This window comes from Macadamia integrifolia, chromosome 8 (genome assembly GCF_013358625.1).
Source record: "Macadamia integrifolia cultivar HAES 741 chromosome 8, SCU_Mint_v3, whole genome shotgun sequence".
Classification (NCBI taxonomy): domain Eukaryota; kingdom Viridiplantae; phylum Streptophyta; class Magnoliopsida; order Proteales; family Proteaceae; genus Macadamia; species Macadamia integrifolia.
In genome coordinates this window covers 2,885,983-2,907,917 of record NC_056564.1, presented here as the reverse complement: position 1 = coordinate 2,907,917, position 21,935 = coordinate 2,885,983, and the positions used below count along the sequence as shown (strand labels likewise).

Below are 21,935 nucleotides of genomic sequence, written 5' to 3'. Positions count from 1 at the left end.
ATAGATATCTGATTAGTAGTAAAGTTAGGGATATGTAAAACTGAATTTAAAGTGAGAGAATTTAAACACTGAGTAGAACCCTTTCCAGAGACAAAAGATAGGGTGCCATTTGCAACCCTCACTTTTTCTCTGCTTGAGGTGGGTGAATACTGTTGGAAGAACCAGTCATATGATCAGTGGCACCGGAGTCAGTAATCTAAGGACTGGAGACTACCGATGCACAATGACCACTAAATAAGATACCTACATGAGAAAAGTTGGAACCGAAAGGAACTGGAGAATTCGTAGGTGCTAATGAATTGGAAGCCTGGAGCATACGTTTGAAAGCTTGGAGTTCTTCCTGGGATAGACCAGTATCAGTTACAGAAGGTTTGCCAATAGTTTCAGCTTGATGGGCCTTGTTCTTGGATTTACCACGAGCACGTTTAGCTTCAAAATCAGCTGGCTTCCCATTAAGTTTCCAAGATGTGGCTTTGGTATGATATGCTTTGTTGCAGTGCTCACATTTCACCACCTTCTTAGTAGTGTCATTGGTATAGACAATAACATTGGTATAGAGCTTGGGCAAAGGACTGTTCTCAGTAGAGGAAGTGTGAAGCATAGAGTTCCGACGACACTCCTCTGTATGAACTTGGGCAAAGGACTGTTCCAGAGTAGGTAAGGAGATCTGCTAAGTACCTGGACACTTATTTTTTTGTTTGGATGAATAAATAATTTATTACCAAGGAGAAGAATATACAAGGTGGGAAAGAGGGTGGCCAAAAGGAGCAAAGCCTTCAGAGGAAGGGGGGACTAAGCCCTACTATCTAAGGGAGACATCATTCGGGGGGGGGGCGGTGAGATGGTAGAGGGGGGAGACCCCAGGAGACAACAATGAGCCTGTTCCTTGGGGTATCACGAATCGGGCGGTGGCAGAGTGATCTAAGCTTGGAGGTAACATCAAAGTAGATGGCTTTCCAAATCCTTTCGAAAGAACGAGAGTTAGGGGTCCATCAATGAAGATTTCATTCCATCCAAAGGTGGTTGATGGTGGTATAAAAGATGAGCTTTCAGACTGTGTCACCTATGGAGGAGCCACTAAAGGTCATGCAACCCAAATCCATTCGCGGGCAAAGGGGAGGATGGGACGGGTGGAGGGCGAGCATGAGCAGAGGTCCTTCTTCCAGATGGAAGCAGAGAAGGGGCAGGAGAAGAAAAGATGGTCGACATCTTCAGTATCGTTCCAGCACAGATAGCAGGAGGTAGGGACCTGAATGTCGCGTTAATTGAGGAAGGACTGGGGGGGGGGGGGGGGGGGGGTAGCCAACCTCATGGCCTACGAAGCTGGGAAGGGAGCACCATTACAACAAGAACCGCACAATGTAGTAGCAAAGGGGGGGCACAATGATAAATAAATATGGGGGGAGGGGGCCAGAAGAGAAGTAGGGAGACCTCAGGACACAATAATAAGACTGTTCCTTGCAGAGTCGCGAACTAATCGAGGGCGAATGCAACCAAGCTTTGATCTAACATCAAAGTAGATGGCTTTCCAAATCATATCGAATAAGCTGGAGTTGGAAGTCCATATACGAAGATTACGCTCCATCCAGATATGGCTAATAGTAGCACAAAAGGCAAGCTTCCTAACTATATCACATATAGAGGATCCACCAAAGTTTATGTCTACCTTGATCCATTCTCTACTCAGGGGCAGGATACGCCTACTGGAAGGCCAACAGGTGGAAGGGACTCTTTTCTAGTCTACAGAGGGGAAGGGGTAGGAAAAGAGTAAGTGGTCAGAATCTTTGGAGCCATTCCAACAAAGACAGCAGGAGTGGGGGACTTAGAATGTGCCGGTAGATGTGGAAGGACTACGTACAGAGGCAGTTCGAAAAGGCTGTCCATGTTGTGAAGCTATGGCGAGGGATGTGTCCTTTAAACCAAATGATGTTTCTCCAGGGGATAAAAGGATCCTTTGAACGAATGAAATTCCAAGTAAAGGCAGAAGAGAACTAGTCCTAAGGAGACGGGGACCAGATAATCTTATCATACCTTCCTCGATGCCAGGGGGATATATGAAGGGAGGCCCAGAGGTTGGAAGGGGGGGGGGAGAAGGGGGAGGAGACCAGACTCCCTAGGAGATGATGGATGAAATAGGGGCAGATCTACCCAAACTAGAAGAGTGGATGATCCTAGGGGAGATTAGGGGTAAGAGGATGCCAGAGGGGTGCCAGGGATCAAGCCAAAAGGAAGTGGATGATCCATTCCCAATGCAGTGGGATATGGCTCTGATTGCTCTAGATCTGGGGAAGAGGATGTTACGCCAGATCTAGGAGGGGTTAGACAGAAGGGAGGCAGTCCAAATCGAGTAATTCTTCAGGAGGTGGGAACAGACCCAAGAGACCTAGATATTGTTATGCTTCGAGGATAATTTCCAGATGAGCCTGAGGGTGCCCACAGAATTGAAATCCTTGATGGTTCTAAGGCCTAAACCTCCTTCCTCTTTTGGGCGACAGACTTTGTCCCCGGAGAGAGGATGGAGGAATTTGGTAGTGACATTCCCTTTCCAAAGGAAGCAGTAGAGCAGATGATCAATGGATTTAGAGGTGGCAGCAGGGAGAGGAAACATGCCCGACCGGTAGACATACATGCATTTGAGGACAAATCTTATGAGGACAAGATGACCGGCATATGAAAGGAGCTTACCCTTCCAAAGCTGGAGTTTCTTCTTTAGAAGGTCGAGAGGGGGGGGTGTAATTATGGCCAAAAAGTCGGAAAGAAATAAGGGGAAGACAAAGATATTTGACGAGGAGGGAGCCCAAGGATAATCCAGTGATACAAAGAAGGTTTGCTTGGCAAGGATAAAAACCCTGGAGAGGTAAAGGTTAGATTTGAAAAGATTAATGCGGAGGCCTGAAAGATTCTCAAAGAGATGGAGGGAGGACATAATGGAGGAGATGGATAAGGGATCAGCTTTAGGGAAGATCATAAGATCATCCGCAAAGGCAAAGTGGGTGAGCATGAGAGATTTGCATTTGGGGATAGGGGCGATGAGATGGAGGTCAGTGCAAGAATGGATAGAATGGGAGAGGACCTCTGAGCTTAGGGAAAAAAGGAAAGGGGACAACCTTACCTGATGTCGACAGATAAGGGGAATTAACAGGTAGGGCTGCTATTGATCAAAACAGAGGAGTGGGAAGATATGTAGATGTTGATCCAGTGGATGAAAGATGGGGGAAAAGACGTCTGAAGCAGAACTTTGGAGGTAAAATCCCATCGGATAGAGTCGAAAGCTTTGTGGATGTCAATTTTGAATAGGGTAGAGGAGTGAGATTTCTTGTCAAAGCCATGAACGATCTCTTGACAAAAGATGTTGTCCTCAACGCTTCTTCCGGCTATGAAAGTAGATTGATTTGGATTGACAAGGGAATCAATGGCCAATTGGATTTGGTTGGGAAGGATTTTGGCAATGAATTTATGGAGGAGGTTGTAGAGAGAAATGGGTTTGAAGTCAGTCATGGAATCAACACCCCCTTTCTTGGGAATAAGGCAGAGAAATGTGTGATTTATCCCTTTAATTTGACTGTGGTTAAGAAAGAAACTCCTGATAGCTACAATGAGGTCAGATCTGATAATGTGCCAGCAGGAACAGAAGATTCCCATATTAAATCCATTGGGGCCAAGAGTTTTGTTGGTTTTGCGATCGAGATTGGTAGATAAGATTTCCTCTTCGAAAGGGATGGCTTGTAGGGAGGGGAGGAGGTGGGAGGGAACAAACTTATTGAGGAGGCTATGGGGGATGGGAGGGTTAGAGTGAGAGGTTTGGGGGTGGAAGAGATCAGAAAAGTAGGAGGCAACATCAGATTTAATGTCCTCAGGATCCTAGAGAGTAGAGCCATTATGAGCAATGAGCTTGGAGATGGAATTAGCGTTATTTTGGCTTTGAGGGATCGATGGAAGTAGGAGGAATTGGAGTCCCTTAGCTCGAGCCATTTGATTCTTGATTTCTGTCTGAGGAAGCTTTCCTCTTGAGCCAGAAGAGAGGAGAGCTCAAAGGAGATAGACTTCTCTTCCTTTGCTAGGGAGACATTTAGAATCTCTCTCTGGAGCTTGATTGGATGAGCTCAATCTTAGCCCTACAAGAGGAAACTCTCGAGGATATGTTGCCAAACGAAGTGGAATTCTAGCTCTTGAGAGTAGTTTTGAAATTCCTGAGTTTCTTGGCCAAGACGGGGAGAGGAAAAGGCTTGAACCGGAATGACCCAATCATCACAGATGGTGGGGATAAAATCCTGATGGATAGACCACATGTCAAAGAACTTGAAAGGCTAAGGGCTAAAGGATATGTGGGGGCGGACGAGGAGGGAGATGGGAGAGTGGTTGGATTTCCCGAGGAGATCGAAGATGGCATGAGAGGAGGGGAAAATATCCAGCCAAGCATCGTTTACGAGGATTCTATCAAGCTTGTAAAAAATCCTGGCCACCCCACTTCTGTGGTTCTGCCATGTGAATTTGGCTCCAGAGCATCTCAAGTCGTTCATGGCTATATCGTTAATACAATCATTGAAGGGATTGACAGATGTAAGTTTGATGGGGCCTCCATCAACTTTTTCATGATTGGCTCTGACCACATTAAAATCACTGCCTAGACCCCAAGGAAGGGATCCAATGGAGGGGGCAATGGAGTGTAATTCATTCTAGAGAAGCAGCCTATCATGGGTTCGATTGTGAGTGTAGATAGCAGTAAAGAAGCAAGGTTCGAAGGAACAGGAGGGGGAGGAAATGGATAGGTGAATAGATTGAGGAAAGGATGAGATGACAAAGAGGTTGATCAAGAGACGATTCCAACGAATCCAAATTCGACTGCTTGGGCAATTGGAGTACTTGGAGAGGAAGGACCAAGAGGGAGCATTGGAAGAGCAATGCAAAGAGCATTGGGCTCAAGGACTGTGGTTTTAAGAAGGCAGCCTAGGGCTGATTTGGAGGATTTGATGAGGGATCGAATGGAGGCTTGCTTGGCCGAGGAATTGAGACCTGGAATGTTCCAGATTATCCATGGGATCATTAGGGGAGAGGTAGGGTCAACGATTGCTCAGAAGAGCAGGGGGTGCATTTGGGGTTGCCTAATGCAGTCTTGGATTTTTGTCAAATATGGTACTCCTTAAGGGGAGAAGGAAGAGGGGCATTTATGGTTTTGTATTTGGAGTGGGCACCAGAATCCTTGAGGGAGGAGGATTTGGTGGGCCTTTGTTTCTTCTTGGAAGTGACGATGGCAACACAGAGGTCATGGAGATTGGTTGCGAGCTGGCTGTCATGAGCCACAGACTCAAGCAGGGTGCTAGAAGAGGTGACTTCATGTGCACAATTGGGATGATCTGCTGACTTAAGGAGGGGAGGGTCATTAGTTTGAGGACTAGGGGCAATGGGAAGGCAAGGGGCCTCCTCAGTGGGCTCAGGATGGGCCTGAGCGGACTTGAGCATTGAAGGAGGACCTTCCAAGGTGTGGCAGATAGGTATGGAGCCTATGGTGATCGTGGGGAGAAGGTGGGGGTGATGAGTGTCGATTGAAGAACCATGGAAGATAACCATATGCTCAGGATGGGCCTGAGTGGACTAGAGAGTCCATGGAGAACCTTGCAAGGTTTCACGAGGTTGCTGGCTAGAGTGAGCGTAGGGGCGCAGAGCCAGAGGACGCAGGGGCAGGGGCAGGGGCAGGGGCAGTGACAGTTGCAGGCAAGGAGCTTGAGCCAATCAATGCTTAGGACAAACTAAATGTGTCAACACAACAAGTGGAAGACCATCCTGTTGTGGAAAAGGTGATGACAACGGAAAGTGAGAAAATCGTAGATTAAGTAATGATGGACATCAGAGTAGTGCCGGTTGTTCACTTTCATTCTCCCCCATGATTTTCCAGACCTGAATGCACCTCCAAAGCTTCACATCTTAGATTTTGTTTGCGATATAGATAAAGAGAATTCACCTCCGCTCATGGGTTCTTATTGTTGCCCTTCTATAAAACTTGTGGACGACTTTTTGTAAACATCAGGGTAGTTGATGTAGTATCGAGGCTGAACCGGGTTGACGCTTTTGGCAATCTTGACCGAGATGAGCTAGATCTAAATTGGGTTTTTGGTTTAGTAGGATATTTTAGGATTTATTTTATTTAGGAAAGATTAAGTTATTTTATTTGGAAAGATATGTAATCTTTTATTTTGGGTAGTTGTCAAACAAGTAGGGAGTTACCAATTTGAGTTTTATTTCGTTTCTAATTTCATTAGTTAGAACTTAGGAAGTAATTTGGAGTTGCTATTTTAGTTTTAGATTTTAATTAGGCAAGTGTTAGTTTCAGTTTATTATATAAAGGCATGTAACCCAAGTTATTGGACATGATTTGAGAATGGAATGAGTGGAATTGTTTAGTGCCAGATGGGTACTTGCAAGGTTGTGTGACCTCCTTCACCCCATCTTTCTTTGTGCGACTCCTCTCCCTGCCCTGCAACTGTGAGTTCTTCAGGGATTTCTTCCCTTCCCCTACCAGCCCTCCATCACTCCCATTCGTTTAGCACACACTGATCTTCTTGCAGCGAACACCTTGCTTATGTTCAATTTGTAACTAGAGGCGATGGTGAGGGCAGAGATGTTTCTCACCATTAACCTGAAGCCTTGGCACAATACGAAGATCGAATCCTCTACGGCTTGAGTCATGGTTGTCCATCTTTAAACAAAAGCATTTCAAGCTCTACCATAGAGGCAGCTGTATCCCACGTAGGTAGTTAGGGAATGAGTAAGCATGTAATAATTTGTTTACAATTGATCACATGTTCTATCAGGTGGATATCCCTTTTTGGGTTCACAGTCTCTTCTCCCAAATGGGATGAGCCTTTTTGAAATTGGGCTTTTCAGAAAGAGTGGATATTCTCTGTGATCCATTACTAAGATAGCCATACTATTCAGACTCGCCTTTATCTCTTCCTTTATGTATTAAAGAAGCGGCAGGGGAAAGGCACCCTTCGTTGCAAAAGGAGAATTCGCAGATTGTCTACTTATGAACGGGATTTCAAAAACAATTTGAAAGTGACTTGACAATCGTTATTATCAATAGTTATCATTGTTTTGCACATATTTCGAGGATGCATGTGAAATGATAGTATGTACCTTATCGGAAAAAAATGTGTTATACTAAAAGGATAAAGAAATAAGATTACAAATCTATTGACACTTTAGGGGGTAAGAAAATCTCATATATATATATATATACTTCTTTGTAACGTTACACTGAAACGATTGAATAAATACTCTTGAGGTCGGTGCACATAACAAGTCTTTGTTTTTTTGCCAACACTCTTAAAGCTTGCAATGTGCAGTTGTTGGATAGTGACTATTTTGTTTTCCCTATTTGAAGTAGTTAGTCATCATCCTCTTGTATTTGGTTTCTAATTCAGTTTTGCTTTTACTTCCTTAATTTATTACAGGTCCGAATTGTATCTCCTGATAAAGACTTCTTTCAGATTCTATCTCCTTCGTTGCGTCTTCTACGAATAGCTCCACGTGGAACAGAGTGGGTGTCATTATCATATGGCTGTCTTATGCTGATTTCATTTATAACACTACGATATGGCTCGGTTTTTACGATATTAGTTATTTTACTTATGAGTTCTATTTTAACTACTAGAGGAAAACTCTCAAATTTTAGCTTAAGTTGGTAAGGCTCATTGATGACATTTTTTCTTGTATTCAAAAGAGTTGAGGCTAATGATTTTCATGGTTGCTCTTGTAGGTTGGTCTCATTTGGACTGGAGGACTTTGTGAAAAAATATGGATCTTTAAAACCATCCCAATTTGTCGATATTGTCTCACTTATGGGTGATAAGAGTGATAATATTCCAGGTTCTTTGTTTTCTCGTACTCTCAGTTGTTGTGGGGTGTGTTTTTATTGTTTGAAAGCTTCAATTTAGAAAAACAAAGTGTTTTAATAATGGTTTTATAGTATTTTATAGTTGTAACCAAATGGACCCTTAAGTCCCTTTAGGGTTTTATTTCATTATAAATAGAGAGGCTTGTGTCAAGTTAGAGACGGTTCATAATTTCCCATATCAACATGGTATCAGAATGGTTCTTTGCAAACCCTATACCCCTCATTCCTCTCTCTCTCTTGCTCTAGCCAGCTTCACTGCTGCCGCCTCGCCTTGCCGCTGCTGCCTTCTCCTCTCTCTTGCCCTCACCGCTGCCGCCCTCTCCCCCATGATTGCTTGACCCTAGCCGAGCACCTGTAACTTTTGCTGAACTAGTGGCTCCCCTTGTATGGGATTTCTTGACTAGTGTCCTTTTCTCTCTCATCCTCTCATGCTTTTGTGTCTTTCTTGTCTTTTGTTTCCATTCCTCGGACTTGGCGGGAGGCAATTGTAGAGCCTAGATGGAAGGATGCAATGAATGAGGACATAAGGGCCCTTCAAAAAAATGGCACATGGAACTTGGTTACTCTCTCACAACAAAAGCGACCAGTAGGCTGCAATATGGGTGTTATAGTTAAACAAAATGTTGATGGGACTGTAGACAGGTACAAAGCAAGACTGGTTGCGAAGGGTTTCACTTAGATATATCCAATCAACTACCAGGACACTTTTCCACTCTGTTGCTAAAATGAACATAGTTAGAGTTATTATCTTCTATGCAGTAAACCTTGGTTGGGAGCTACAACAATTGGACATCAAGAATGCCTTTCTTCATAGTGAATTGACAGAGGAAGTGTATATGGATGGTCCACCAGGCTACTCTAGTCCAGAAACCCAGGGCAGGGTGTGAAAACTGAAAAGAGCTCTGTACGGATTAAAGCAATTTCTTAAGGTGTGGTTTGGTCGTTTCCACATGGCCATGATAGCAATTGGCTTCACTTAGAGTAATGCGGATCACACCCTGCTCATTAAAAGGCTAAGTGACCAGGTTACTATCTTGATCATTTATGTGGGCGACATTGTTGTTATTGGTCATGATATAGTTGAGATCTCTAAGCTCAAGGCCTATCTTGGTAAGGAGTTTGAGATTAAAGACCTTGGGAAGATGAAGTACTTTCTTAGGATTGAGGTGGCACGGTCTACCAAGGGTATTGTTTTTTCTCGGTGGAATTACACCATGGACCTTCTCTCTGAGATTGGCATGTTAGGGTGTAAGCCTTCAGATACACCTATTGAGGCAAACTCCCATCTCAGAAGCAAGGAAGGTGAACCAGTTGACGAGGGTCGATATGAGAGGCTAGTTGACAGGGGGTCTATGGCTGATCGATATTGCACACCATCATTTAGCTATTTGCAATTCTTTTCCTGATAGTGGGATTGGTCATGGCCTGAAAGAGATTTTAGAGGCTCATAGAAGACTCATCTAATTATCTCACACTCAACTAGATATAGCTCAGGTAGTTAGCCTTGTAAGTCAGTATATACATGATCCTTACTCCCCTCATGTGGAAGCTTTGTTTTGTATTCTTCATTACTTATAGTTGGCTCTAGAGAATGACATCTTATTTTCCCCTTCCGATCACATAAGGGTTGAGGCGTATATTGATGCTGATTGTGCAGGTTCTCTAGATGATCGCCGTTCCATTACTGGCTATTGTACATTTGTTAGTAGCAACCTGTTACATGGCATAGTAAGAAGTAGGCAGTTGTGGCCAGGTCTAGTGCAGAAGCTAAGTTCTGGGCAATGGCGCATTGTATTTGTGAGTTGCTTTGGCTTTGAGATCTTCAAGACCTGGGTATGTCTATTCAATTGCGATGTTGATAATGAGTTAGCCTTCAACATTACACATAATCCAATCTAACATGATCATACTAAACATGTGGAGATTAAATAAGAATTTTATCAAGGAGAAGTTGGAGCAAAGACTATATGCATCCCTTTTGTGAGAAGTGAAGATTTTTTTTGGATGAATAAATAAATTCATTACCAAGGAGAGAAGAATACCAAAGGGAGATGGGGGGAGGGGAGGCTTTAGCCAACAAGGAAAAGCCAACCCAGGGGGAGAAAAAAAATCAAAGCAACAAGCAAACCAAATCAACAGGACCAAGGGGAAACAACCAAATAACAATTGGGGGGGGGGGGAAGGCAGTGGGAGGCATTTAGTGTTGGGGATGGAATTAAGAAGCAAGTTCCAGGTGGCAATGATGTGTTTGTTTATGAGGAAGTTTAGAATAGGGTGAGGATGGAGGGGATGGATTTTGGAGGTAACATTAAAGTAGTGGCTTTCCAAATCTTGCCTGGAGAGCAAGAGTTGGATGACCATCTACAAATGCTTCGTTCCATCCAGAGGTGATTTATGATTGCACAAAAAGCAAGCTTACCAAGGGTGTCACAAATGGAGGGGCCAGCAAAGGTCATATCAATCCAGATCCATTCCCTATCAAAAGGGAGAATGGGCCTGCTAGAGGGACAGCATCTAGAGAGGATAACTTTCCAGACGGAGGAAGAGAGGGGACAAGATAAGAAAATGTGAGAAATGTCCTCAGAACCATGGGGGCAGAGGCAACAGGAGGGGTTGGCTGGGATGTGGCGGTAAATGAGGAAGGATTGGGTAGGGAGGTAATTGGAGAGGCATCATCAGACTGTGAAGCTATGGCGAGGGATATGACTCTTGAACCGGATGAGATTCCGCCAAGGAACCACAGGGCCAAAGGATTTGACGAATGACCAAGCAGAGGTGGCGGAGAAAATCCCATTAGAAGAGGGAAGCCAAGTGTATTTATCTTCCCTTCCTTTATGCCCAGGGGGAGCGGAGGGAGGGAAGACCAAAGTTTAGCAAGAGGGGGGAGAGGTAAGGGGAGAGCCCAAGGGAGATAAAATAGAGGAGACAGGGGCAGACTTGGGGAGACCAGATGAGTAGATAGTCCTGGGAGTGATCAGGTAGGAAAGGATGTCCGAATGGTGCCAAGGATCCATCCAAAGGGAGGTGGATTGACCATTGCCAATAGAGAAGGAGATGGCATCGAGGGCAATATGTTAGAGGTTGAGAATTTTTCTTTAGATCCAAGAAGCATCAGGAGGGATAGGGGCTATCCAGAGAGAGTTGTGTTTAAGCGGGGAGGAATGGATCCAATCGACCTAGATACTTCTTTGTTTAGACATAATTTTCCAGATGAGTTAGAGGATGCCCACAGAGTTGACCTCTTTGATTATTCTAAGCCCCAAACCTTCAGCCTTGGGGAGGCAAACCTTTTCCCAACAAAGGGGCCGGAGAAACTTAGGGAATTAGAACCCTTCTAGAGGAAGGAGCAGAATGGTCCTTTAATGGACTTGATCATGGAGGCAGAGACGACAAAAATGCTTGACTAGTAGAGTACATAGACTGGAGAACCAATCTGATGAGGGTGAGACGACCAGCATAGGAGAGGAGCTTGCCATTCCAAAGCTGAAGCCTCTTTCTCAGAAGGTTAAGCATTAGGGAGCAATTGTGGGAAGAAAGCCTGGAGGAGATGAGAGGGAGACCTAGGTATTTGACAGGTAAGGAGTGCAAGGAGAATCCCATGATTCCAAGGTGATGGGCTTGAGACTCGACAGATACACCAGAGAGGAAGAGACTCGACTTGAGAAGGTTGATATTGAGACTTGAGAGACTTTCAAAGGAATGAAGGGAGGACATGATAGTGGAGATGGAGAGAGGGTTAGCCTTGGAGATCATGATGTCATCGGCAAAAGCCCGGTGTTAGAGCAGAAGGGATTTGCATATTGGGATAAGGGAGATGGGTAGCAGATTGAATGGAACGAGAAATAACTTCCGGGGACAGGGAGAAGAGAAAATGGGATAGGGGGTATCCTTGTTACATGCCACGACTAGAGGGTAAGGTTCAAAATATTGGGTTTCAACCTAGTTTCTATCCTTGGGGAGACTGAAATTTCGGTCGAAATCTGGGAAATTTTGTGGAAACTAGGGAAATTTTCCTGGTTTCGTGGAAACTTTGGTTTCGACCCCCAAATTGTGTTTTTTTTTTTTCCTGATTTTGTGTACGTCTTAGTTTAGACATTTCTAACCCATTCACATAATTAGTTTCATGGAAAATGCACCTAAAGTCATACTTTTGGTGTTGACCAAAGTTTGCTAATGTACGTTGAGTTGTTAAATGAAACTATACTACATAAGTATACATATAAGTTACTAACTATAATGTGAAATACATTATTAAAAGCTTAAAACAAACAAAACATAATGTGAAGGATCCAAAATAAATGATATTATTACATAATTGTGAGTTATCTCGCAAGTATCAAGTATCAAGTATCAAGTATCAAGTATCAAGTCTCAAGTCTCAAGTCTCAAGTCTCAAGTCTCAACAGTTAACACTCAATAGTCAATTCCAAGTAGTGTTTAGGCAGTTCTAGTCCACGAGCTGCGTACCGTTGCAGATGTCATAGAAGTTCCTCTGAATGCATTACATATGAGTCCCAGGGCATGTTTTGGGCCCAATTGTTTTGTTAGTCCGTCATTGCCCATTTGTAAGATGTATCATCAACATCAGCTAGGCATCCTAGGGAGTGACTCAGTCACGGTGATAGGATGTGGATGTGGCACACATGGTTGGGATGATACCCAAAGATACTGTCAACAAAAGATGACCCACCACCTGAACTACCCTCCTGTCCAAATGAAGTAGAAGATCCACCATACTGTCCATACCCACCACCATATCCAAATGAGCCGGTGCTCTTGAATGATGGCACACAAGGTTTGGGAAAGATGGGATTTACCTTTTTGGTTCAAGCTCCTTTCCTTAGGTAGATTTGCTATGGATGTGTAAAATCCAAGCTTAGAATGAAGATTTGATGGCACAAGGGAAAAATTTTGAGTGTTTTTCAAGTTTCCCTCTTCATAGAAAAGAAACAGGGGGAGAGGGTCAAAATTTTGAAATAAGAAGGCTTGGTTTCCTATTTAAGAAGGTTTTATAATGGTTGACCCATTGGTCCACTAAAAAATTCTTACATTTCGGTCGAAATATGGGAATTTTGGTCGATACTGGTCGAAACCGGTGACTTTAAAAGTCACATGGTATTTGGTATCGGAGTCCTGGTAAATTTTGACGGTATTGGCAAAAACCTTGAACCATGCCAAAGGGGAAGTAGCCCACTGGGCTTCCATTGACTAAGACAGAGAGTTGGGGGGAGGAAATGCAAGAGTGTACCCACTGGACAAAGGAGGCGGGGAAGGACATGTGGTGCAGAACTTTGGAGATGAAGTCCCAGCTTAACATGTCGAGCGCCTTGTGAATGTTAGTTTTGAGGAGGGAAGTAGAACAATGGGATTTACTAGTCAAAACTGTAGTCAATCTTGTGGCAAATGATGATATTATCCAATGCTCCAAAAAAAAAAACTCTAGATTGCACAAATGAGGTCATTGTGAATGATATTCCAGCTGGAGGATATTAATCCCATACTGAAGCCATCCTGGCTTTATTGGCTTTGTGGGAAAGGATAGCCGAGAGAATTACATCCTCGGAGGGAATGGAATGAAGGGACGGGAGGAGTTCGTCTAGGACAAATTTTTTGAGGGGGTTGTGAGGGATAAAAGGGGGATGGGGAGAGGGGGGCGGGAGAAAGATCCCATAGAAGTGAGAGACAACTTCAAATTTGATGTCCTCAAGATTGAGGATCTCATTTCCACCTCTGGAAATGAGTTTGGGGATGGTATTGGCATTGCTTATGGATTTAAGAGAACGGTGAAAATAGGCAGAATTAGAGTCACTAAGGTCTTGCCATTTGATACAAGAAATCTGGCGGAGAAAGCTTTCTTTTTTAGCCAGAAACAAAGAGAGGTCAGAAGCAATGACTTTTTCCTCTGTGGTAAGCTCAAGGTAAAGGAGATCAGATTGGATTCTGGATTGGATGGAGTGGAGCTTGTCACGACAAGAGGAGATAATGCCAAAGGTGGTAGAGTTCCAGAGCTTAAGAGCAGTTTTGACGTTCTTGAGCTTTTTGGCTTAGGTGATGAGAGGAGAGGAGAAGAGGGGAATGGGAATGTACCAAGCACTTTGGACAATTGAGAGAAAATCAGGGTGTGAAGACCACATGTCGAAGAACTTGAATGACGTTGGGCTAAAGGAGCGGAAGGGGAGGATATGAGTGGAGATTGGGATATGGTCAGTGATCTCTGTGAGATCAAAGCAGGCATGGGAGGATGGAAAGGAATCAAGCCAAGCTTCATTAACAAGGGGCCTATCAAGCTTGTAGGTAACACGAAGGTTATTAGATCATCTGTTGTAACAGGAGAGCTTGACACCCGACCATCTTAGATTAGTGAGGTTAAGTTCATCAATGCAATCATTAATGGAGTCAACCACTTGGGTATCAATGGGGTTACCCTCATGTTTCTCATGACTAAAATGAATAACATTGAAGTCTCCCTTTAATTCCCCAGGAGCTGGAGCTCGTGGAGGAGGCAAAGGAGAGTAGGTCAGACTAGAGGGGAAGCGTAAGGGATGCAAGATTGTGAGCATAGATGACAAAGAGGAAGCAAATGAGGGAACCAGAAGGATGGAAGATGGAGAGATGGATGGCTTGGGCAGAAGAGGAGCGGGTAGAGATGTGAAGAGAATCCCAGAGAAACCAAATTCTGCCATTGGAGCTATGGAGGAAGTTAGAAATGAAGGACCAGGAAGGGGCATTGGAGGAAGCAATTCGAGGGGTGTTAGCCTTATGGACCCGAGTCTCAAAAAGACAACAGATGTTGGAATGGGAGGAACGGATACGGGACCGTATGTCAGCTTGCTTAGATGAGAAGTTAAGACCACGAACATTCCAGAGTGTCCAAGGGATTATTGAGAAACTGGGGGAGGGGTGGGCAGCAAATGCTCAGAGGAGCTGGAGGCTTCGAATGAGAGGGACCAACTTTAAGGGGGGGGGGAGGAGGGAGTGGTAGGGATGGTCTTGGTTTTGGAGGAGGATCTAATGACAGTGGTGCCTTTCTTCTTTTTTGAGAGGTTGGGGTCAGAAGCAATGGGGTTGGCTTTGGGGGGGGGGGGGAGGCGAGCAAGGATGCAGTTTAACCCAAGGGAGCCTGGGGGGGGGGGGAGCTAGGTAAGATAGTGGTTGCAGTGGAGGTTTCAGAAGGGGGACCAAAACGGGATAGAGGCTACAAGGGGCGGCAATAAGGTTCTAGCTATTCAGAGGATTGGGTTAGCATCCAAGGCAGTTGTAGGAGGGGCTGAATAGGTCCATCGAAGGCATCCAGAGGAGTCGATGAAGGCCTCCCAAGGCAATTGGAGGATTAGCCGTATCATTAGGAGAGGAGCCCAGGGGGGCCAGAATGACAAGTAGTGGCAGTGGCAGCGTCCAAAGAGCTGGGCACGGGAGGTGCAAGCTGAGGCAGGGGAGTGGCATCGGGGTCATCCAAGGCCAGCACATCAGGAGTCGAGACATGGATGGCCTTGGGTGGCATCCATAGTCGCAGGAGGGGTCTGAGCATTTCAGGAATTAGAATTGAGACCTTCCAAGGTTGATGCAGTAATAGAATCTACAGACTGGCTGGTCAAGGGGACCAGGTTGACAGAGATGGCTTCAGCAAGAGGGGCAGAAGCCTCACGAGAGGCAGCGAAGAGAACCGACGCAGCGATGATCGGCGTCGAGCGGTGGGCGGCAGTGACAGGACTCATCGGTGTTAAACATGAATAGAAGCAATTAGAAATTGGAGGCATTATGACAGAAGTGTTGGGTGAGGGAGAAGGAAGTCGCGGGTTATGGATGGAGGAGGTGGGCGGGTCGGGTAAGGATGAGGAGGTATTGGGTGGGTTCGCATAGGAGTTTGGATTTTACAGGTCTTTGGCTAAAGAGGGTGATCAGGGGGGAATATGGAGAATGTATTGAGCAGTTGAACCGCTAAGAATTGGTTCAAAGGAATGAAAGGCGGTTCAGATCAACTTGGTTGAGACATAAGTGGATTGGTTTAAATAATAGTGCGAAAGTGGGGAGGAAATTAGGGATTCGGCTAAAGAGGGGGAAGTGGCAAGGAGAGGGAGCAGGGAAGGAAGGGAGGTAGCAGAGGATGGTCGAAACGGCTCAGAGGTAGGCGTGAGTCCAGCCTGGCCAGCTAGAGGGAGAGATCCTTTGCTTGGAGTAGCAAGAAGGGAAGCAGAGGCGTGTGGGCAAGGCAGCAGAAGATCAGTTCCATCATCAGAGACGGGCAGTGTGAGTATTGAGAACATGTTAGGACCAGAGGGCAAAGGCGTCTTTGAAGGACCAGAGGCCCGAATACCAAGTCGACAACGAGTGTGAAGCAGCGGGGGATTCTGTCAGTGGTGACTTGCGATTCCCATTTTTTCTTTTCCTTTTGGGGGTACGCTCAGTGAAGAGGGGTTCCTAAGGTTGCATAGCGACTGAAGGATGTATAGATCGAGAGGTGTCGACAACTTTGTTCTAATGCAGAGGGCAGTACTATGTCCGAAACACTTGCAGCTGGTGTAAGTGGGAGGCAACCAGTCGTATTTTACTTCTTAAACAAAGTAATAGCCCTCTCGTCCATGATAGTAACAGTAGAGGGGAGAATCTGGTCCGCTTGAACTTCGACACAGATTCTAGTGAAGGACAAACAGTCCATGGTCTTCGTTCTCTTGTTAGAGTAGAGAGGTTTGCTGATGATAGAACCGATAAGACTGATGCCTTTAGCGTACCAGAGATGAAGAGGAAGGTTGGGGAAGATAACCCAAAGAGGAATGGAGGAGGGCTCAGAGCAGTTGAAGGAGGTGTGTTCATCCCATTGCCGTAAGAAAATGGGGTTCTTCCCCATGTACCATGGACTGCCATTAATGGTGGCAAACTTATCAGTGGTAACGGCAAGTTGAAGATGAAAGTCCCATTATCAAGCATATAGGTGGAGAGAGAGACAACAGGATTCCATTGGTTCAAAACAGAGGTTTTGATAACAGAGAAAGGTGGATGGTTGCCAAGGTAGGATCCTAAAACGCTGTTTCTCCATTTGAGATTATCTGGTTCGAGAAGGCCAGTGGACAGAGGCCGATGGGGGTGGAGTTTTGGGAAGCGGCTGGGTGAAAGAACAGGGTGTGTCCAGTGGAGGGAGGGAGGGAGGGAGGTGGAGGTGGTGGAAATGACTACAGAATTCCATGGACGGTGCTCAGGGGAGGATGGCTGATAGGGGAGTGGAGGGGGGAGAGGTTAGAGGAGCAGAGGAGGGGAGGTGGCTACCAGTGGAGGGAGAAGGACAGATGGAGGAGGCCACCGGAGGGGAAAGGGGCATGGGAAAGGTCAGGTCAGGTCATCCCCTTAGTCTGCGGAGAACATTGTTGACAGAAACAAAATTTTTATTTATCTCTCAATAATAATCCTATGAGAAGTGAAGATTAGTTAGTAGATATTCTTACAAAGGGACTTAGTAATAAATTTTTTCATTCTATTTCGTGCAAGTTGGGCATGTGTGATATCCATGCACCAACTTGAGGGGAGTATTGTAATAAGGGGTTTTAGGGTATTTTATGGTTGTAATCAAACGGACCCTTAAGTCCCTTTAGAGTTTTATTTCATTATAAATAGAGAGGGCTTGTGTCAAGTTAGAGACACAGGTCATAATTTCCCCAAACCAGCAAAAGCTATCGAGGCAAAAATGAAAACTGCTTGTCCCTACAGTATGGAAATTAGATATAATACTATCCAAGTGCACAACATGGATGATAATCTATATGAAGAGTGATGACTTGAGGTCAATCAGGGTAGTTCTTGAACTGGAAAAATCTTGAGCAACGGTTTCTTTATTGAGAGGAACAAGAGGTGCACTTAGATTTAGAATAGGACAAAAATAGAAATAACTATCTGATGTGGAAATCAGAACAGATATTTAAAGATTAGACTAGCAAGAATAAGGACTGTTCCAGATATGATCAGAATTCAAAGCATACTAGTGAAAAATAGAGCTCAAATTCTATAGTTTTGTTAAAGTGGCTACATGGACCCTTTGTACCATGGGGGTACAAAGGGCACATGTGTGTGTGGGTCGGTGGGATGCCTTGGCTCCCACGATTATCCCTTTGCCTTCTTTTTTTGGATGAATTAGTAAATTCATTGCCAAAGAGAAGAATATACAAGGGAGAGAGGGGAGGGGGGAGGAGGGGTCAATATGTCCGTCAAAAAAATACAACAATAACAAACAGAGAAGCCATTGCACAACACCACAAGAGGCCAGCACAAAATAAAACTTAGGCAGGGGGGTGGGTGGGGGAAATAGTAGAAGCCAGGAGGCCTCATGAGACAACAGTGAGCCTATTCTTTGGGGTGTTACGGATAGTGCGATGATGGAGGGATCTAAGTTTGGAGCTGACTTCAAAGTAGATGGCTTTCCAAATCATGTCAAAGGAGCGAGAGTTGGAAGTCCATCTAAGAAGATTTCTCTCCATACAAATATGGTTAATGGTGGCACAAAAAGCATGCTTCTCTACAGTATCACAAATAGATGCCCCCGGCAAAGGTCATGTTGATTTAGATCCATTCTCTTGCTAGGGGGAGGATGATTCTTTTGGAAGGCCAGCACTTCAGAAGCACTCTCTTCCAGGCAGAGGTGGAAAAGGGACAGGAGAAGAAAATGCGATTGACATTTTCATTACCATTCCAGCAGAGACAACAAGAACGGGGAACTGGAATGTGCCGGTAGATGAGGAAAAACAACTCCAATTGAGTATGCCTTTAAATCAGCAGACTAAAACCCCAGAAACTGAGAACAATCCGATGGTGGTATCTTATGATTCAGCACTGTTTCAGAATTAGAAACTTAGGATCCCGAAACTAGGAGCCCAGGTATCTCACAAACTACTAGACAGACACATAACAAATTCTGGTTGAGTGCAACTCCTAGGGAAGTGAACAACTTCTTAAAATATAGCAGATCTGATGGCTAGATCTGTTACAGCAGCTTCTCCTAGTATGGCCAGAAATCACCCAAAACAGGGTATCACGGGTCATAGACGTGCAGGGGAAATTGATAAAAAACAGAATCTGATTAAGCCCTCAGAAAACCCAGCAAAACAGTTAAATAAGAGGGATAATCTGAAAATAATATGAGAATAAGTTTTTTTTTTTTGGATGAAGAAATAGATTCATTACCAAGAGGAAAGAATATACAGGGGGGAAAATGGGGGGAGAGGGAAACAAACCAAAAGGAACAAACTCAAACAGCAAGGCTGCTGAGAAGACTGAGCACAAAAGAAGCATCAAAACAGCTAGCCATAAGGGACAAAAAAGACTAAATGGAGGTGGGGGGGGGGGCGGAGAGGAGAGGAGTATCAAGGCCCCAGGAAACAATAATGAGCCTATTCCTCGGGGTATCAGTGACAGGGTTGTGATGGGGAAAGGCGATCTTGGTGGAAATGTCAAAGTAGATGGCATTCCAACTCTTTTTCAAAGAACGAGAATTGAAAGTCCATCTACAAAAATTCCTTTCCATCCAAATATATAGAAGTAGATTCAAAGAGAACTACCCCCAATGTATTACGCCCTAAACAAGACAAATAACTAGCTTGATAATAACCAGAAATAGGACCAGGAGAGCAAGGAAATAAGGACCAGAATTAACTCCCCAAAGATTATAGCTAAATCCCAATCAAGACTCACCCTAATTGAGAGAAACACCCAAGGATTAAAGTATCGGTATCGGTTGTCGTATCGGTTGGCCAAAATTAAGATACGTATCGGAGGGTATCGTATCGTATTGGAGATACGCTAAGATACGCTAAAGATACGCACATAAATGGATAGGAAACACTTTTTTATACACATTTGCATAAAAAAATAGTTAAAAAAAGTTATATATAACATGTATTATGCATAAACAGTAAATTGAGAGTATCGCACTAAGAATCCAAGGTTTGTAATTCTCCCATAAATGTAAAATCCTTGTTCCCAACCTTGATTTCCACTTTAGTTAGAGAGAAAAATGGTTGGCAGCAACTTTGGAACAAAAACACTTCAAAAAATTATGTTTTTCTAAAAAATTACCCATTTTGGCCATTTTATGACCGTATTGGTGTGTATCGGTCTATACATACCGATACGCACCGATACGTACCGATACATACCGATACGTACCGATACATACCAAAACGTACATTTCACTTCAATTTTGAATTTTTCAGAGTATCGGTACGTATCGGTGCGTATCGGTGGTGTATCGGTGCTTATCGGTGTGTATTGTAGGATACGTATCGATGCATAAGGGTTTTAAAATTTTCATGATACGTATCGGTATGTATCGTGCCGATGCCTACCGATACGGCACGATACGCACCGATACTTAAAACCATGGAAACACCCCTGCGGCTGGGCCTGTAGGGCTCTGATGGGGCTGCAACTTAGGTTGATGGTAGCGCTTATGTGAGAAAGAAAACCCCCCAAATATGAACGGATTCTGCCGGCTGACCAGAAAGTTATGAAACTTCTTGATTTCAGACCTAAGAGAGAGAATGAGAGAGAATTCTGCGATAACAGTAGCTGAGATTATTGGATAGGTTCCAGATGAGGATCGAGTGGTCCTATAACAGCCTAAAACAACCCTTAACAGTGATTACTCAATCTGATCACAGAATGGGGAATGAGAGAGATTGTAGGCCTCAAGAATGGGAGATTCTTGTACGTCGATTCTGGTTTTGACAACTTGGACAGATCTGAATTTCTCTCTGACTTCTCACAGTAGCAGTAAACAGAACAGCAAGCAATTAACAGTAGTAAACTGAAGATAAAGAGATAGAAGAAGCAAGATAATTGTGGGTGGGACCGTGGGATTGGCTATCTCCGCCTGGGCATCTCACCCACAGCTATCTCAGCTGTTTTAAGTAATTGACTGCAATATTTGTTTATTTAATGCTCAGAAATCTGAGTACAAAAGCTCCTCTATAAATAGAGGGCAGAAACTAGCTAATAGCAGTCACATTAGAACTAGGAGTTGTACTCCTACTAGGATTAACATTAGAAATCTGAATGGAATAGGTAACTAACTAGTCAATTAGCTACTTGCCACTAATGGGCTTCAATACATAAATCGATGGGTCCCATGGGCCTTTATTGCTAACTAATGAACTAACCCTTAAGTGAATAAATCGATGGGTCCAATGGGCCCTTATTTATAACTATTAACTTAGCCACTTAAGTGGACTTAAGTGAGAACCGATAGGCCTTTTTGGGCTGGGCTTTCCTCCTGTGATAGCTTAACCCAAAGTGGGGATCTACCTCAAGATATGGTTGATGGTGGCACAAAAGGCGAGCTTTCCTATAGTGTTGCAAACAGATGAACCGGCATATGTCATATCAACCCAAATCCATTCTCTACTCAGAGGGAGCACACTTCTTCTCGAAGGCCATCAGTGACTCAAAACTTTCCTCCAAATCTAGGAGGAGAAGGGACAGGATAAGAAAATGTGATTCACATCTTTGTTTCCATTCCAGCAAAGGCAGCAAGAGGGAGGGACCTGGATGTGGTGAGAGATCAGAATGGATTGGGTGGCGAGGCATTTGCACATAGATCGCCAAGAAGTGAGGCTATGATGGGGGATGTAGCCTTTAAACCAGATGAGCTTACGCCATGGAACGAGGGGGCTTTTGGATCGAATAAAATCCGAAGCAGAGGCAGAGGTGAAGGACAGAGGAGGACGACGTCCAAGAAATAAAATCTTGTCTACCACGATGGCTCGGGGGGATGGGAGGGAGAGAGGACCAAATGTCCGCAAGAGGGGGGAGAAGGGGGGTCGAGAAGCCATTTCTGATGATGGTGTTGACCATAGCAAAACGAGTGAGACCGGAGGAATAAATGGATTTATAGCTGACAATAGAGGCAACGATGCCAAGAGGATGCCGGGAGTCGAGCTAGAGATAGGTCGAGGAGCCATTCCCTATGGTGTAGTGGATGGCCTCAAGGGCTTTAGGTCTGTTACTGAGAATATGGCACCAGACCGAAGAAGCATCGAAGGAATAGGAGGCAGTCCAGAGG

General features: G+C 44.5%; 1 protein-coding gene across 2 annotated transcripts in view; it reads left to right on the top strand.

Annotated features, from left to right (window-relative positions):
* LOC122087636 (DNA polymerase I) overlaps positions 1-21,935 on the top strand; it is a 154,820-nt gene that overhangs the window by 65,661 nt on the left and 67,224 nt on the right. For both annotated transcript variants that reach the window (XM_042656835.1, XM_042656834.1), the window contains 2 exons: positions 7,452-7,537; positions 7,757-7,866. In XM_042656835.1, coding sequence (XP_042512769.1) covers positions 7,452-7,537; positions 7,757-7,866 — 196 coding nt within the window. The remainder of the gene's footprint in view (positions 1-7,451; positions 7,538-7,756; positions 7,867-21,935) is intronic.